General features: G+C 44.8%; 1 protein-coding gene across 5 annotated transcripts in view; it reads right to left on the bottom strand.

Moving 5' to 3' along the window:
• Positions 1-3,280: 3,280 nt before the first annotated feature.
• Positions 3,281-18,642, bottom strand: part of CCDC62 (coiled-coil domain containing 62) — a 61,086-nt gene continuing 45,724 nt past the window's right edge. The window contains exons 9-12 of one of the 5 annotated variants that reach the window (XM_077293169.1): positions 16,198-16,342; positions 11,933-12,049; positions 9,017-9,230; positions 3,281-3,595 (exon numbers count right to left, since the gene is read on the bottom strand). In XM_077293169.1, coding sequence (XP_077149284.1) covers positions 9,150-9,230; positions 11,933-12,049; positions 16,198-16,342 — 343 coding nt within the window. In that variant the 3' untranslated portion in view covers positions 3,281-3,595; positions 9,017-9,149. Of the gene's footprint in view, positions 4,033-8,079; positions 9,231-11,932; positions 12,050-12,094; positions 13,032-16,197; positions 16,343-18,642 lie in introns of those variants that run through there. The other 4 variants (XM_077293168.1, XM_077293167.1, XM_077293166.1 and 1 more) reach the window with 4 other exon arrangements.

Below are 18,642 nucleotides of genomic sequence, written 5' to 3'. Positions count from 1 at the left end.
ACAGCAGTATTTTGATGTATATATTTATATATACTTTTATGGGGTTTTTTGTTTGTTTTTTTTTCGTTTATTTGTCTTTTTATGAATTCTTTGGATTTTATTGAATTTTTCCGATTGTATGCACATAGCAATTTAATAATATTTTATATTGCATAGAACCTTTGGGTCAGGTGACTTTTTCTCACCTTTCCATTGGTGTAGTAGTCCTTCTTATACCGGATGGGCTACCTAATAGATCAGCTGTGACAAAGACCGCAAGGTCAAAACGCGTAGCTCTCTTCACATGTGCTATGGCATTGTCCCAGGAGTGTGTCCTTTTCTATTTTAATATGTTGGATTAAAGTATCAAATTTTATGAAGAAGCTGAAACAATTTTTCTTTGTTGTTGGGCAACCATCCTCTTAACAGGGAGGTGGAGAGGAATCGTCTGTCTCCTCGCATCATCCTTTAAATAGTGGCGATGCAGAGGGGAACTGCTCGGACGTCAAAAGGAGGGCATCTGTACATCCATGGAGTTCAAGTCCCCGGGTGGACCGGGTTGGCATTAGGCCCAGCTGTAGAAGAGTATACGTGGAGGTGACACTCCATTTGCTCATTTGATGATGGTGTGAGGAGATCGGTGTCCTTTGAAGGACCCATCGCCCTTAAAAACAATTAAATTTATCCGGACGCTTGCTGTCCAGGAAAATGGCAAATGCACTACTAGGGAGTTTATCTCCGTTTGGAGAAACCCTGCGTGATCTAGAGCAGAGCCGTAGTCCTTGTCAATCGACAGAGATTGGTTGATGGCCAAAAGAGGCGAATCCAGCTTGTGCTAAGGCTTTGGAGAGTCCAGATCCAAGGTCACCTCCAATTCAGATGTGGAGTCTAGTTCTCAGCAAATCATTGGCGAGGGAGATCAAGAAATTAAGCTCCCGTTTTCTAGATGCCTGTACGTTTCTAGAATACTTGTGGCCCTTGCTAGCCGACGGCCCCCGTGTAGGAGAGGATCCATCTGTATTGGTCCAGCGAGCACTCCGAACCACAGCGGGTTCACATAGAGATACAATCTCTTGGTCAGAGAAGCCATGGATTGCGACAGTGACGAAGCCCACTCAGGTGAACTAGGTACTCTGGGAAAAACTGGGATCGGCGGCGTCGGAAGGCTCCTGCGCTCATTTGAACTAGGTACTCTGGGAAAGGTGGCCGGCGTCGGGCTGGTTATATGCCTTTAAGACCAGGGTATGCTGGTCATGTCCATTTAAGACCAGGGAATGCTGGTCCTGTGCCTTTAAGACCAGTGAATACTCGACATGTGGCTTAAAGACCAGGGAATGCTGGTCATGTACCTTCAAGACCAGGGAATGCTGGTCATGTACCTTCAAGACCAGGGAATGCTGGTCGTGTACCTTTAAGACCAGGGAATGCTGGTCATGTACCTACAAGACCAGAAATTGCTGGTCGGGAGCCTTTAAGACTAGCTTTAGGACCAGGGAATAATGGTCATAGCGTTTATGCTGGTCGTGCGTTTATGCTAGTCATGTGCCTTTAAGACTAGCTTTAGGACCAGGGAATACTGGATCTAGCGATTAAGCTGGTATTGTGCCTTTAAGACTAGCTTTAGGGCCAGGGAATACTGGACATAGCCTGTATGCTGGTTGTGTGCCTTTAAGACTAGCTTTAGGACCAGGGAATACTGGACATAGTTTTCCCATCCATTATCCCCCTCTGCATGCTGCCGGAGGTGTGTGTGGAAAGGAGAGCGGGGGAAGGGATGGAGCGGCGTCTCCCTACCCGGTTCCTGAGTTCCCCGTCAGTGTTGGATTAGTCTCTCCAGCGCTGAATACCGCCGGGTCCGATGCAGCAGCCACTTCCAGATGTTCATAGCTCTTGTCCGGAAGTGGCAGGAGGATGAATATGGCCGCCGAGAATATGCTGTGTTCTCGTCCTGAACGAGAAGCTCCTGAATAGGGGGGCGGAGCCATAACGCGCGGCCTAGCATGGGCGGAAGCTCCGGGTTGTGGCCTACACGATCCCGAAGCCGGGGGCTAAATTTTCGGTGCCGAGCGGGAAAAAGGGGGAAACGACCCGTCGCTGCAAAAAAAGAAAGGGGGAAAACCGCCGGTTGCACAGAGCCCTCCAGCCGCTCGAGTCCCGGCACTTACCTAGGAATTTGCCGCAAGGCAGAGTATGCAGCTCTGTTCAGCAGGTCAATAAGAAGAGATCCTCTGCTGTCGCTGCTGTTTGGACGTTGCAGAGATAAAGAGTATGCATTATGCACAGTGCGGGGCGGGGACTCAGTAACAGGGTGGCCGCACTGCCCGCACAGGCGCAGACCGGAACCCAGCATCAGAGCTAGGACGGCCAATGCTCTATGCGCCTGCTCCAGGCAGAAGAGCAGAGCGCAGGCGCCGGATTTCGGACGAAAACAGCGCTGAGGGGGCGGCGACAATCGCCCCAGAAGAGATGACTGACGGCAGTTGGGCGCTTCAAAGAGGAAGCTTCAGACCTGCCTCCAGGTACAAAGATAGGTATTTGAGCAAAATTATAAATACCTTTATTGTGGGAATATCAGCAACAAAAACTAAAAGAGTCACCTTGTTAGACTGCAGCATTACTGCTGCACAAGGTGGCTCTTTTAGTTTATAACGGCTGGAGGGGGTGACAGTGTCTCTTTAATTGCAGTGGACAAAAAGGTTAAACTTTATTTTAAAGAATTCTGCATTTTTTTTTCCTATATTTTCAAGTGTGGATAACCCTTTTAAAGGGAACCGGTTAAGTGGTACGTGCAGTCCGATCTGTTGAAAGCATGATATAGAGAAGCTGAGTAAAATGATAAATGTTGGAAAAGATTCAGTATTTGTATTTTATTATTTGAAATCCTTGGTGTTTCTATGCATACGAGTCCAGCAGGCGGTCCTACTCAGTGATTGATATCTATCTCTGCATACAAAGTCATACAGGGAAGACTGTCCATCTCTGCACAGGACTGCCCACTGAACTCATGCATACAAACAGAGATTTCACATGAAAGTTTTACTGAACCTTTTCACACAAAAAAAAGAATATCTATCTGATCAGCTCCTCCTGCCTGCAGGTTAGATATCATGACATTAAGGCAGACTGGCTTATGTATTATGAGGATCTATTGCTTTTCTCTGGATTATTAGTGAAAATTTGATTCCCCTGTCTTCTAATCCACATCCTCTCTCAATTAACTTTTTTTTTTATCGATACTATGTAACCGTAAAATGAATGCCTCTACCCAATGCAATAACAAGCACACAACAGCAGAAATCTTAAAACAATCTTTTTTTATTTATGTTTTGATCCAACTGTTTAATTCAATTGTTTAATTCAGTATCCAGATGAACATTTCTTACATATCATTTCTAGCACGGAATGTAATACAAATAATACAAACAAACCAGTACTATAAAGAACTTATTTTTATGCATGATCTATATACAGTATCTTCCAATTGATCCTTACACTTGTTATCTGAAGAAATACTGCTATCTGAAGAAGAAACTTCAGTAAATGCCCAAAGAATGTTCTTGCTGTTAAAAATACTGCAGGGATTTTACTAAGGCCGGCTTTTTATGCCATTCTTAACCTAAAATGAGGTGAAGAACAATGCACGTGTTAAAAAAATGTCACTTTTTTGGCTGTTTGTGCACGAACACAAAAGCAAATATAGTCAGCTATTAGCAGGCATAGAATTGTGCCACAATTTATGCCAATTTCTAGTGTATGTAATAATGAATTTGGACAGGTATTTGAGAGGCCCTGCTCACTTTCATAAATGGCGCAAAAAAGCAAAAAGTCACTTAGAGCAGGCATAGATTTACACCATAAATTGAGACAATTTTTGGTTTAACTTAAAGAGCACTTGTCACTTGCTCACAAAATTAAACTGAGGTAAAACTCCCTGAGCTCCCCTTGATTCTGCCATTTTTTCCAGTTTTGCAATTTGTCACTCCATTATATTCTCATTTGTTATCTTTGGCATACAGCATGTAAAACCATTGCTTGTAGTTCAACCGGGCATTTCTAGCCCCTTCACCCCCAAGGGTGGTTTGCACGTTAATGACCGGGCCAATTTTTACAATTCTGACCACTGTCCCTTTATGAGGTTATAACTCTGGAACGCTTCAACGGATCTTGGCGATTCTGACATTGTTTTCTCGTGACATATTGTACTTCATGATAGTGGTAAAATTTCTTTGATATTACCTGCGTTTATTTGCAAAAAAAATGGAAATTTGGCGAAAATTTTGAAAATTTTGCAATTTTCCAACTTTTAATTTTTATGCCCTTAAATCACAGAGATATGTCACACAAAGTACTTAATAAGTAACATTTCCCACATGTCTACTTTACATCAGCACAATTTTGGAACCAAAATTTTTTTTTGTTAGGGAGTTATAAGGGTTAAAAGTTGACCAGCAATTTATCATTTTTACAACACCATTTTTTTTTAGGGACCACATCTCATTTGAAGTCATTTTGAGGGGTCTGATAGAAAATACCCAAGTGTGACACCATTCTAAAAACTGCACCCCTCAAGGTGCTCAAAACCATATTCAAGAAGTTTATTAACCCTTCTGGTGCTTCACAGGAATTTTTGGAATGTTTAAATAAAAATGAACATTTAACTTTTTTTCACAAAAAATTTACTTCAGCTCCAATTTGTTTTATTTTACCAAGGGTAACAGGAGAAAATGGACCCCAAAAGTTGTTGTACAATTTGTCCTGAGTACGCCGATACCCCATATGTGGGGGGTAAACCACTGTTTGTGCGCATGACCGAGCTCGGAAGCGAAGGAGCGCCATTTGACTTTTCAATGCAAAATTGACTGGAATTGAGATGGGACGCCATGTTGCGTTTGGGGAGCCCCTGATGTGCCTAAACATTGAAAGTCCCCACAAGTGACACCATTTTGGAAAGTAGACCCCCTAAGGAACTTATCTAGAGGTGTGGTGAGCACTTTGACCCACCAAGTGCTTCACAGAAGTTTATAATGCAGAACCGTAAAAATAAAAAATCATATTTTTTCACAAAAATTATCTTTTCACCCCCAATTTTTTATTTTCCCAAGGGTAAGAGAAGAAATTGGACCCCAAAAGTTGTTGTACAATTTGTCCAGAGTACGCTGATACCCCATATGTGGGGGTAAACCACTGTTTGGGCGCATGGGAGAGCTCGGAAGGGAAGTAGCACCGTTTGACTTTTCAATGCAAAATTGACAGGAATTGAGATGGGACGCCATGTTGCGTTTGGAGAGCCACTGATGTGCCTAAACATTGAAACCCCCCACAAGTGACACCATTTTGTAAAGTAGACCCCCTAAGGAACTTATCTAGATGTGTTTTGAGCGCTTTGACCCACCAAGGGCTTCACAGAAGTTAATAATGCAGAGCCGTAAAAATAAAACAAAATTTTTTTCCCACAAAAATTATTTTTTTAGCCCCCAGTTTTGTATTTTCCCGAGGGTAGCAGGAGAAATTGGACCCCAAAATTTGTTGTCCAAGTTGTCCTGAGTGCGATGATACACCATATGTGGGGAGAACCACTGTTTGGGCGCATGGGAGGGCTCGGAAAGGAAGGAGTGCCATTTGGAATGCAGGCTTAGATGGAATGGTCTGCAGGCGTCACATTGCGTTTGCAGAGCCCCTAATGTACCTAAACAGTAGAAACCCCCCACAAGTGACACCATGTTGGAAAGTAGACCCCCTAAGGAACTTATCTAGATGTGTGGTGAGCGCTTTGACCCACCAAGGGCTTCACAGAAGTTTATAATGCAGAGCCGTAAAAATAAAACTAAAATTTTTTCCCACAAAAATTATTTTTCAGCCCCCAGTTTTGTATTTTCCCGAGGGTAACAGGAGAAATTGGACCCCAAAAGTTGTTGTCCAATTTGTCCTGAGTGCGCTGATACCCCATATGTGGGGGGAACCACCGTTTGGATGCATGGGAGGGCTCGGAAGGGAAGGAGCGCCATTTGGAATGCAGACTTAGATGGAATGGTCTGCAGGCGTCACATTGCGTTTGCAGAGCCCCTAATGTACCTAAACAGTAGAAGCCCCGCACAAGTGACCCCATTTTGGAAACTAGACCCCCCAAGGAACTTATCTAGATGTGTTGTAAGAACTTTGAACCCCCAAGTGTTTCACTACAGTTTATAACGCAGAGCCGTGAAAATAAAAAATATTTTTTTTTTCCCACAAAAATTATTTTTTAGCCCCCAGTTTTGTATTTTCCCAGGGGTAACAGGAGAAATTGGACCCCAAAGGTTGTTGTCCTAATTGTCCCGAGTACGCTGCTACCCCATATGTTGGGGTAAACCCCTGTTTGGGCACACGGGAAAGCTCGGAAGGGAAGGAGCACGGTTTTACTTTTTCAACGCAGAATTGGCTGGAATTGAGATCGGACGCCATGTCGCGTTTGGAGAGCCCCTGATGTGCCGAAACAGTGGAAACCCCCCAATTATAACTGAAACCCTAATCCAAACACACCCCTAACCCTAATCCCAACAGTAACCCTAACCACACCTCTAACCCTGACACACCCCTAACCCTAATCCCAACCCTATTCCCAACCGTAAATGTAATCTAAACCCTAACCGTAACTTTAGCCCCAACCCTAACCCTAACTTTAGCCCCAACCCTAACTGTAGCCTTAACCCTAGCTCCAACCCTAGCCCTAATGGGAAAATGGAAATAAATACATTTTTTTTTTCCCCTAAGGGGGTGATGAAGGGGGGGTTTGATTTACTTTTATAGCGAGTTTTTTAGCGGATTTTTATGATTGGCAGCCGTCACACACTGAAAGACGCTTTTCATTGCAAAAAATATTTTTTGCGTTACCACATTTTGAGAGCTATAAATTTTCCATATTTTGGTCCACAGAGTCATGTGAGGTCTTGTTTTTTGCGGGACGAGTTGACGTTTTTATTGGTAACATTTTCGGACATGTGACAGTTTTTGATCGCTTTTTATTCCGATTTTTGTGAGGCAGAATGACCAAAAACCAGCTATTCATGAATTTCTTTTGGGGGAGGCGTTTATACCGTTCCGCGTTTGGTAAAATTGATAAGCAGTTTTATTCTTCGGATCAGTACGATTACAGTGATACCTCATTTATATTATTTTTTTATGTTTTGGCGCTTTTATATGATAAAAACTATTTTATGGAAAAAATAATTATTTTTGCATCGCTTTATTCTCAGGACTATAACTTTTTTATTTTTTTGCTGATCATGCTGTATGGCGGCTCGTTATTTGCGGGACAAGATGACGCTTTCAGCGGTACCATGGTTATTTATATCTGTCTTTTTGATCGCGTGTTATTCCACTTTTTGTTCGGCGGTATGATAATAAAGCGTTGTTTTTTGCCTCTTTTTTTTTTTTCTTACGGTGTTTACTGAAGGGGTTAACTAGTGGGCCAGTTTTATATGTCGGGTCGTTACGGACGCGGCGATACTAAATACGTGTACTTTTATTGTTTTTTTTATTTTATTTAGATAAAGAAATGTATTTATGGGAATAATATTTTTTTTTTTCCATTATTTTGGAATATTTTTTTATTTATTTTTTTTTTTTTTACACATTTGGAAAACATTTTTTTAACTTTTTTACTTTGCCCCAGGGGGGGACAATACAGATCGGTGATCTGCCAGTTTGCATAGCACTCTGACAGATCACCGATCTGAGAGAAGTGCAGGCTGCTTCACAGTGCCTGCTCTGAGCAGGCTTCTGTGAAGCCACCTCCCTCCCTGCAGGACCCGGATCCGCGGCCATCTTGGATCCGGGTCTGGAGCAGGCAGGGAGGGAGGTAAGACCCTCGCAGCAACGCGATCACATCGCGTTGCTGCGGGGGGCTCAGGGAAGCCCGCAGGGAGCCCCCTCTCTGCGCGATGCTTCCCTGCACCGCCGGCACATCGCGATCATGTTTGATCGTGGTGTGCCGGGGGTTAATGTGCCGGGAGCGGTCCGTGACCGCTCCTGGCACATAGTGCCGGATGTCAGCTGCGATAGGCAGCTGACACCCGGCCGCGATAGGCCGCGCTCCCCCCGTGAGCGCCGCTGATCGCGCTGGACGTACTATCCCGTCCGTGGTCATGGGGGCCCACCCCACCTCGACGGGATAGTACGTCCGATGTCAGGAAGGGGCTAGAGTCAAGTTTTTTTTTGTTTTTTTTAAAGCCACCAAATGGTTCCAGAGATATGGGCCTTTTTACATAGTATTTGGTATTTACCAAGGAGGCGTTGCTGAGAGAGTAAGAATGCAGAACAGCCTAGAGAGACGCCGCCAGAGAATCCTGTGATCCATGCCACGGTAAAGAACATAAAAAATAGCACTACGTAAAGTCCCATTTCTCTGGAAATGTATAGAGCAAAGACAACCAAAGGGCTGAAACAGTGGCCCACGGGCTGCACCATGCACTCACCTGCCGTCCGCTGTCACCGCTATCCCCATCATCGAGATGCAGACAGCAGTGAATACATCAGTGCAGGAGGGGCCGCCGATTCTTTCTTCCACCAATCAGCGCGTGCGACTAAGCCAGCAGAGTTGATGACATCACTTCATCGCGTCTGCGGTGCAGAGTCGGTGCACCGGAGACTGGAGCAAAACGCTGGGGGAACGGGAGAAAGCTGAGCATGTGTTGTTTTCTTCATATCTGTATGGGATGTTTGCCTGCATATAGGAGACTATGTGAGGGCTAATACTGTATTTAGTCTATGTGGGAGTTCATGCTGGATATAGGGGCTATGTGGGGGCTCACATTGTATGTAGGGGGCTGGGCCTGCTGTCAGTGCTGGGGGGGAGCGGTCACCCCCACCGCTCTCTATACACTGAGCACTGACTGAAGCCATGCCGGCACCACCCCTGTGACTGAAAGCCTGCCGGGAGGAATAAAGTTAATTTCGTACTGGCAGTGGGGCTCTCAGTACTGGCGTTGCATAGATTGAGAATGCTATTACCTACAGATTAACCCCATATCTGCAAGCATTATTTTACATGATGGTTTACCTTAATTTAAGCCTAGCACACAATCTGACAGGAAAGAAAGTATTTCTGCCCTCTATGATGTTACTTAGACAGTACTCTGCCATGGAATTTGCCATCTTCTAAAATCAGTATGCTATCATTTATAAGGCTGCCATCAATTGTCCAATGTCTCCGGTTTGTCTTCTGTGCTCTCAGTTTCTGAAGGAATACAGTATAAGGAGCTTTCTCTTGTATGCTGTAAAGAGATTATGAATGATTCCTTTGGCTGATTACTATTTTTTAAACAAAGACCTAGAAATACATCCAAATCTTACCAATGCCTTTTAATGGTTAACAGGAATTTCTGGTCTAAGAAGAAAAGTCGGAAATCACATGAAATGTGACAGTGTGCAAACAAACACACTGTCATGATTCCATTGAATTAAATTGTGGTAGTGTGCGGTCATATCATATGTATGTGATTGGGATACTTGCGGCCATGCGCCTACTAGTCTTATTTGGCTTCTCTCAATTTACTTCTATTGGAAGAGGTCAAATGAGACTAGTTGAAAGATAACCACAAGTATGCATATCACATAAATATATATACATATATATATCTAATATATAATTGCCTAGAATACTACTTCCTGCAATTTGTGCCAACTTCCGTGGCTTTGTCCGGAGCTAATGTCCGGAGATAATGTCCGGAGCTAATGTCCGGAGATAATGTCCGGAGCTAATGTCCGGAGCTAATGTCCGGAGATAAGTGACGTCACCAGTGTCCTACACCCAGGCAGAGCACAGGGGCCCCAGGCAGCATATGGGGCCCCAGGCAGAGCACAGTGGCCCCAGGCAGAGCACAGGGGCCCCAGGCAGCATATGGGGCCCCAGGCAGAGCACAGTGGTCCCAGGCAGAGCACAGGGGCCCCAGGCAGAGCGCAGTGGCCCCAGGCAGAGCACAGGGGCCCCAGGCAGCATATGGGGCCCCAGGCAGAGCACAGGGGCCCCAGGCAGCATATGGGGCCCCAGGCAGCATATGGGGCCCCAGGCAGAGCACAGTGGCCCCAGGCAGAGCACAGGGGCCCCAGGCAGAACATGGGGCCCCAGGCAGAGCACAGGGGCCCCAGGCAGAGCACAGGGGCCCCAGGCAGCATATGGGGCCCCAGGCAGAGCACAGGGGCCCCAGGCAGCATATGGGGCCCCAGGCAGAACACAGTGGCCCCAGGCAGCATATGGGGCCCCAGGCAGAGCACAGTGGCCCCAGGCAGAGCACAGGGGCCCCAGGCAGCATATGGGGCCCCAGGCAGAGCACAGTGGTCCCAGGCAGAGCACAGGGGCCCCAGGCAGCTTATGGGGCCCCAGGCAGAGCACAGTGGCCCCAGGCAGAACATGGGGCCCCAGGCAGAGCACAGTGGCCCCAGGCAGAGCACAGGGGCCCCAGGCAGAACATGGGGCCCCAGGCAGAGCACAGGGGCCCCAGGCAGAGCACAGGGGCCCCAGGCAGCATATGGGGCCCCAGGCAGAGCACAGGGGCCCCAGGCAGCATATGGGGCCCCAGGCAGAGCACAGTGGCCCCAGGCAGAGCACAGGGGCCCCAGGCAGCATATGGGGCCCCAGGCAGAGCACAGTGGTCCCAGGCAGAGCACAGGGGCCCCAGGCAGCATATGGGGCCCCAGGCAGAGCACAGTGGCCCCAGGCAGAACATGGGGCCCCAGGCAGAGCACAGGGGACCCAGGCAGAGCACAGGGGCCCCAGGCAGCATATGGGGCCCCAGGCAGAGCACAGTGGTCCCAGGTAGAGCACAGGGGCCCCAGGCAGCCTATGGGGCCCCAGGCAGAGCACAGGGGCCCCAGGCAGCATATGGGGCCCCAGGCAGAGCACAGCGATATTTTGGACCACTGTGCGGTGTTTCAGACCCCCTGTGTGATGTCTGGGGCCCTGTTCTTAAGTATATTAAAGATTAAAGTAACGTATATTAAAGTATATTATAGATCAAATTTGACACGTTTATGAGCACCATTGAGTGATATAATGACATAATTTTTCAACATTTTATGGTTTCAAACTGTAAACACTCAGAGTTTTTTTTACTTCAACCAGAAAACCTTAACGGTTCATAAAAAACTTGACTGTTCAGGATATGATAAAAGTCATAGTATTCTGAATCTTTAACTTATAAAGATACCTTTACATGGGGTGATTATTGGTTCCAGAGAGGCTTTCGGCCGATAATCGTACACATGGCTGGTGACAGGACAATACAATATAAACGTTCAAAGGTAAACACTGATAACATTAAAATCTAATATATAATTGCCTAGAATACTACTTCCGGCAATTTGTGCCAACTTCCGTGGCTTTGTCCGGAGATAATGTCCGGAGATAAGTGACGTCACCAGCGTCCTACACCCGCTCAGGGTGGACAAAGATATATGCCTTCGTGGTGCGCGGCACTTTTCTGATTGGTTGCCGCCTGCCGCGAGCGACCAATCAGAAATGTGCCGTACTGTCAAGAATTGTCAAGAGCTGGTGAGTGCAGCCATTTTTTGTTCTTTCTTACTATTATTTATTTATTTATTCAAATGTAAGAATAATACAATTAAGTATATATGGATTCTAGACTCCCGATTCTTTAGAATCGGGCTGCCATCTAGTATATATATATATATATAGTCTTGTGAATGCATGGGGAAAACGAGATTCAGGACAGCGTGCGCATTGCACAGTGTCACAATTCGGCAGTCTGCAATCACAAAAAGTGACTGCAACCATTTCATCTAATATTGTTCACCCATTAATTTATCATTGCATTGCCAGCAAGACTTTAAAAACTGGATAATTGGGAGTTGCAATATAGAAAACTTTTTAAACATACAGTACACAGTGACACTAGCATGAGGTGTAACAACTTATCTGTCATTTTAAGGAGTAATTTTACAGTCCATGGTAACATACCTTTTTGAAAGAGCTGCCATGTGTGTCATTGAGCAATAAGCCAAGTTCAAGATCTGCAACCATCTGGCGAGACTTTGCCAACAGGCTCTGCAACTTAGTTGTTGGGGAATACAACTGCTATATGAATAGAAAAAATACAGTTAAATAAAAAAATAATCCATTTGATAGTGTCCTCAAGAAGACCTTTGTAACTTTTTATTATTTAGGTTGTTCACACAACTTTTGCCTTTCCTTCCTAGGTCATGCTAGAATTTTAGGCCTATAAAGCTCTGTGTGACTTATTCCAATTTCTGAGGTACACTGGTACGTGTGACATGGAAAGCATGCTTTGAGATGATCTAGGATAGGGATTTCTTTTGGCAGCATACCATTTTGTATAATGCCAACTAATTTCACATCATTCAACAGCCAGAAAATCCAAACAACACAACCAAATACATAATATTATCATTTGTATTTGTAGGAGGACTGTCAATGGTCCCTGATATCTAATGGACTGAATAAGAGGGATTTAAACATAAATTATGTAACATTACTAGGTGCTCCTAACTTAGTCACCAATTGCCACACGATAAATCACGTAGATCCACCAAATATTCATACAATGTGTATCACTGGTAAAATATCTACACATAAAATGTACCGTAGTTACTATCAGCGCATATGGAATGTGAAACGCTTATAACAACAGTCATCAGTATCGAACCTTAAAGAAGATTCCTGCCATGGGCGAGTGCAATATTCCACCGATCCAGAGTCCAGCAACAATTTTCAATAGCTTTATATGTAATTAAATTATAGGGGCTGTGCAGCGATAAACAGGGATTTTTAAAAGAGTTTAGACTGGTTAAAAGAAAATACAATTAGTAATACTTATTATAAGCATGCACCGCAGCATACATTACAATTCCAACCCCGTCCCCGTTGGGCTCTACTTCCTGGTACTGTCTCAATAGAAGAATCGATATGTAGGACTCCGGTTTATTGGCCAGGTGAGTAATATGTGACGGCAGGACATGAGGCTTGCAAATCGTCTTACTTCCTGGTATTCTTAGCTCTTCTTTTCATTAGACGGCCTGGCATGATGTCATCACTGCAACTTAATGCAAACAGGACGTCCCGCCAGATCAGATAATTGAAAGAGTCAATAATGCAAAGAAGTAAAGGTACCGTTACACTAAACGACTTACCAACGATCACGACCAGCGATACGACTGTTGTGTTGTGTGGTCGCTGGGGAGCTGTCACACAGACAGCTCTCTCCAGCGACCAACAATCAGGGGAACGACTTCGGCATCGTTGAAACTGTCTTCAACGATGCCGAAGTCCCCCTGCAGCACCCGGGTAACCAGGGTGAACATCGGGTTACTAAGTGCAGGGCCGCGGTTAGTAACCCGATATTTACCCTGGTTACCATTGTAAAAGTAAAAAAAAAAAAACACTACATACTCACATTCTGATGTCTGTCACGTCCCCCGCCGGCATCCACAGGGTTAAAACTGCTTTCGGCAAGAGCGCTGCTATGCACGCGCTGCTGCCGAGAGCTTCCTGCACTGAATGTGTCAGCGCCGGCCGTAAAGCAGAGCACAGCGGTGACGCTCTGCTTTATGGCCGGCGCTGACACAGTTAGTGCAGGGAAGCTCTCGACAGCAGCGCGTGCATTAGCAGCGCTCCTGCCGAAAGCAGTTTTAACCCTGTGGACGCCGGGGGACGTGACAGACATCAGAATGTGATTATGCACTGTTTTTTTTTAACTTTTACAATGGTAACCAGGGTAAATATCTGGTTACTACACGCGGCCCTGCACTTAGTAACCCGATATTTACCCTGGTTACAAGTGAACACATCGCTGGATCGGCGTCACACACGCCGATCCAGCGATGACAGCGGGTGATCAGCGACCAAAAAAAGGTCCTGATCATTCCCATCGACCAACGATCTCCCAGCAGGGGCCTGATCGTTGGTCGCTGTCACACATAACGAGATCGTTAGCGGGATCGTTGCTACGTCACCAAAAGCGTGACGTTGCAACGATATCGTTAACGATATCGTTATGTGTGACTCAGCCTTAAGGAGATTTGTACTCCTCCCGTCCAGCGGTCACAAATTATCAACTTAGCTTTCAATCTATTCTTTCATCTCTAATCTCTATACATTACAAATGGTCTTAAAGGGAACCTGTCACCCCCAAATCGAAGATGAGCTAAGCCCACCGGCATCAGGGGCTTATCTACAATATTCTGTAATGCTGTAGATAAGCCCCTGATGTAACCTGAAAGATGAGAAAAAGAGGTTAGATTATACTCACCTGGGTGGGCGGTCCGATCCGATGGGTGTCACGGTGCGGGGCCTCCCATCTTCTTACGATGACGTCCTCTTCTTGTCTTCACGCTGCGGCTCCGGCGCAGGAGTACTTTGTCTGCCCTGTTGAGGGCAGAGCAAAGTACTGCAGTGCGCAGGCGCCGGGAAAAGTCAGAGAGGCCCAGCACTGCAGTACTTTGTTCTGCCCTCAACAGGGCAGACAAGGTACGGCTGCGCCGGAGCCGCAGTGTGAAGACAAGAAGAGGACGTCATCCTATGAAGATGTGAAGCCCGGACCGGACCGCAGTGGGAACGCCACCGGGTGAGTATAATATAACCTCTTTTTCTCATCTTTCAGGATACATCGGGGGCTTATCTACAGCATTACAGAATGCTGTAGATAAGCCCGATGCCGGTGGCTTAGCTCACCTTCGATTTTGAGGGTGACAGGATCCCTTTAAATTCTTGCTCTATCAATCACAAGATAAAGAAGTTCACCTCTACGGTCAGTGATTGCCTTAGTGGGCATTTCTGTCCATTTTCAGTGCGTCAAGTAGAGACCAGCGGACACTGGGAAATTATCAGAACAAGAGCTGCAGAGCACTGGTGAGAGCATTACTTTTATTTTTTTTATAACCAGTGTAAGCCCATTTGAAGTGAAGGCAATTCCTTATACTGTAACAATACATACAAGCTAATTTTCATACATGTGCAATATTTGGCTTTACTTTGTCTTTGTACAAAATGAGGAAACAAACTAACGGAAATGTTTTACATTTATACCTAGCATACCTCAGAGAATTTATTGCAGAGTTTGCCTGCCAAGCAAATCAGTAAATAACGTAGAATAGATCAATAATACCAGAAAGATAATAAATAACTCATTGACAGGCTGTACCATTGATTTCTATGAAAGATGTGTAAAAGAGAAAAGGGAACACCCAGTAAAATACGGTCTTATCCAACAGACAAGTTTGTATAGGTGAGGGGTAAACTGAACTCATCTCATGTGAGTTGTGTAACCCACAACCAAAGACTAGAGGATTGAATCCTGCAGTACCCTCAGGTTAGGAGATCCTGCTGTGTAGAGCAAGTAGTTGGAGGATAGGAGTAGTAGACTGGGCTGAGATGTCATTCAAGAAATCCAGAAGACTTCTTCATCAGGAGAACTATGCACAGGAGATGCGGTTCTCCTGATAAAGTTGGACCAATTTCAAAACGCGTTGAGAATAAACAGCATAGTTAATCCTGTACAACATCTTCTGGATTTCTTTAATTACATCAGCAGCGCAGTCTACAACTTCTATCCTCCCAGTACATCCCATGTAAGAAGTGCAGCATAGCTATATACATACACTACATTGCGACTTCAACAATCTCAAAACGCACCCACCCCAAAAAAAAAAAAAAAAAATCTTGAATACATCTATAGTACATGGGAGTGCTGCTCACATTTTTTCTGCTTCGACTAAATGGGGTCAAGCAGTCCTATAAGCTGGATGTGAAACCACTAAATCCTAATGTTTTCAATGTGAGAGGACTAGCACCTCAGGGCCTTCATTTCCCCAGGCCATGGAGCATGGCCAGCTAAGATCTAAGAATTGCAATAATTCAGTTTTTAGAATCTAAGGAGATTATTGCATAAAATCTCATTTAGTCCTCCGGCAATGTCACTCGCACTATTTTGTCAACACCATGTAAAAATACCATAAACTTCCATACCAAAAAGTGGGTTTCATAGTGCTTTCTCTCAATATTTTCGTCATGTTTTTTATGCTATATCTGCAATTTATCTCAAGAACAGAACATACAAAACTGCATATGTTGACTTTAATCATTTTCTAGAGATTTTAACATAAAATCTGGTCCCAATGTTTTTTATCTAGGATACCTATGCAATAAGTAACACTAAAAATGAGGCATGTTACAGTTTACTGAGGCACATAGGAGATGAAAGCACTAACCTGGTGTCTGAGAGGTTCTGAGTCTTTCAGGGATGACTGCATTAAAGGCACATTCAGGTCTTCCATGCATAACGGTGGACTCTGGTGGTTTGCTATTAAAACATCATTTTCAGTAGAATCCAAATTGAAATCTGATGGACCACAGCTAGAAGTAGAAAGTGGATAAATGATATGTATGCATGTGTACTACCACCTGTTAGTAACATCACTGGTCTCTGCAGGGTATACAGACAACAGACCGGATGCGCGTGCATCGCAGCGGTGGGCGGAGACCCTGCACAAAGGAGACACCGTGGGACAGCACCGCCCCTGAAATGAGCGCCACAGATGACACTTCGTTTCAGGGAGGGGGCAGAGGCTGTGACAGTGACCACAGACCCTGCCCCCCGATCATGCTTTTGTTTGAGTATCCCAGCATGCACTGGTGATACTCAAATCATCAGACAGGGAATTAAAAACAAAATACAAAAAGTTACACAGTTCATTTAGGGAACAGTAGGACATTTGTAAAGCAAGTATTTTAGAAAATAGCTTCGAATTATAAGACTTAAATAGAGAGGGAGTTAGGAGAAAAATGCTTTGCCTTTGGACTACCCCTTAAACTCACCATGTTCAAGACAGTACCATAAAAACATAATAAAACATAAAGTTTGCCCGAGCTTAGGTATTAATTACTTATGCATACAATAGGTCACACATAGCATATCGGTGGGGATCCAACACCCAGCACCCCACTGACCAACTGTAATTTAGGCGGCTAGATGTAAACACACTGAACGGAGGTGCAGAGCGCAGTTTCATTGAAAGTGTAGCAGCCACTGCCGATTGTTGCCAGCAATATGAGCACAGGTCCCATTTCTTTGATTAAAGGCCCCGTCACACATAGCGATTTACCAACGATCACGACCAGCGATACGACCTGGCCATGATCGTTGGTAAGTCGCTGTGTGGTCGCTAGGGAGCTGTCACACAGACAGCTCTCTCCAGCGACCAACGATCAGGGGAACGACTTCGGCATCGTTGAAACTGTCTTCAACGATGCCGAAGTCCCCCTGCAGCACCCGGGTAACCAGGGTAAACATCGGGTTACTAAGCGCAGGGCCGCGCTTAGTAACCCGATGTTTACCCTGGTTACCAAAAAAAAACAAACAGTACATACTCACCATCTGATGTCCGTCGGGTCCCTGGCCGTCTGCTTCCTGCTCTGACTGAGTGCCGCCGTACAGTGAGAGCAGAGCGCAGCGGTGACGTCACCGCTGTGCTGTACTTTCACTTTTACTTTGCGGCGCTCAGTTAGTGTGGGAAGCAGACGGCAAGGTACCTGACGGACATCAGATGGTGAGTATGTACTGTTTGGTTTTTTTTACATTTACGCTGGTAACCAGGGTAAACATCGGGTTACTAAGCGCGGCCCTGCGCTTAGTAACCCGATGTTTAGTACAACTGTCTAACCAGTCAAAATAGGGGAGTATAAAGCAAAAACCCAACAACTAAGAAAACAATCCTACCCCTTAAAACCATTAGTCTTTATTAATAATCCAGTATAAAAATATACAATAATTTAACAATTTCCGATACACAACATCCCAATTAGGGGACCACACTATCCTGGGAATGAGGGACTCCGCTTATCTATATCTAATTTGCAGACAAGAAATAACACAATAGAAAAAATGAACAAAACGTGAAAAATAACAATAAAAAACCAGAAAAATGAAAAAAACATAACAAATGAAAAAATTGATATAGTATGCCTATATTGACCCTAATGAGCCCTAAGGTCTGATATCCTTCCTTGCAGCGGAGGTTGGCACCCTACATATCGACATGGCGCCCCCGCTCAACGGCGGCTGTCCCTTATTTCCCTAGGTGACCCCTACCAAATCTACCCTTAAATATCAAAACCCCACACAGATATGGATCAGAAAAGATCCATAGTAACACACATTTAAAAATACTGATACACCCGATATCTGACCTGTAGTAAATCTATATGGTAGATATGCAATAGGGCCTGGAACTGCCCCTAGGTTTTGTGTATATGTGCTACCAATAGTTGACCACCATACTTCTAGTATACCCAGAGTATAAATAAATTCTCAATCAATCCTCACATATATGTTTAGAGGCAAAGGCATACTCATATAGCTGTCATCTGTCACAAAAATCTGTTATAGTTGCTAGCTAAAGTTCTGATAAAAAACGCTCAAGGGACTGGTTATCACCATATGTTATATTAAATATAGGTAATTCACATAAATACTAGCAATTCACTCTTTTGCAAATAACGGGCAATATATAAGTATTTTATGCTTCCCTTTTTTTTAGCCAGGTCAAGTGTTCAGTATCCCAGTAATTGCATCATAATATCAAGATTAATGCAGTTATCCACTTAGCTCCTTTTTCCTAAGATATTCCCTCATGGCCGCTCTGCAAATCCCTCGG

This window comes from Ranitomeya variabilis, chromosome 1 (genome assembly GCF_051348905.1).
Source record: "Ranitomeya variabilis isolate aRanVar5 chromosome 1, aRanVar5.hap1, whole genome shotgun sequence".
Classification (NCBI taxonomy): domain Eukaryota; kingdom Metazoa; phylum Chordata; class Amphibia; order Anura; family Dendrobatidae; genus Ranitomeya; species Ranitomeya variabilis.
The sequence above is the reverse complement of the archived record's forward strand: the minus strand, read 5'-3'. Positions and strand labels throughout refer to the sequence as shown.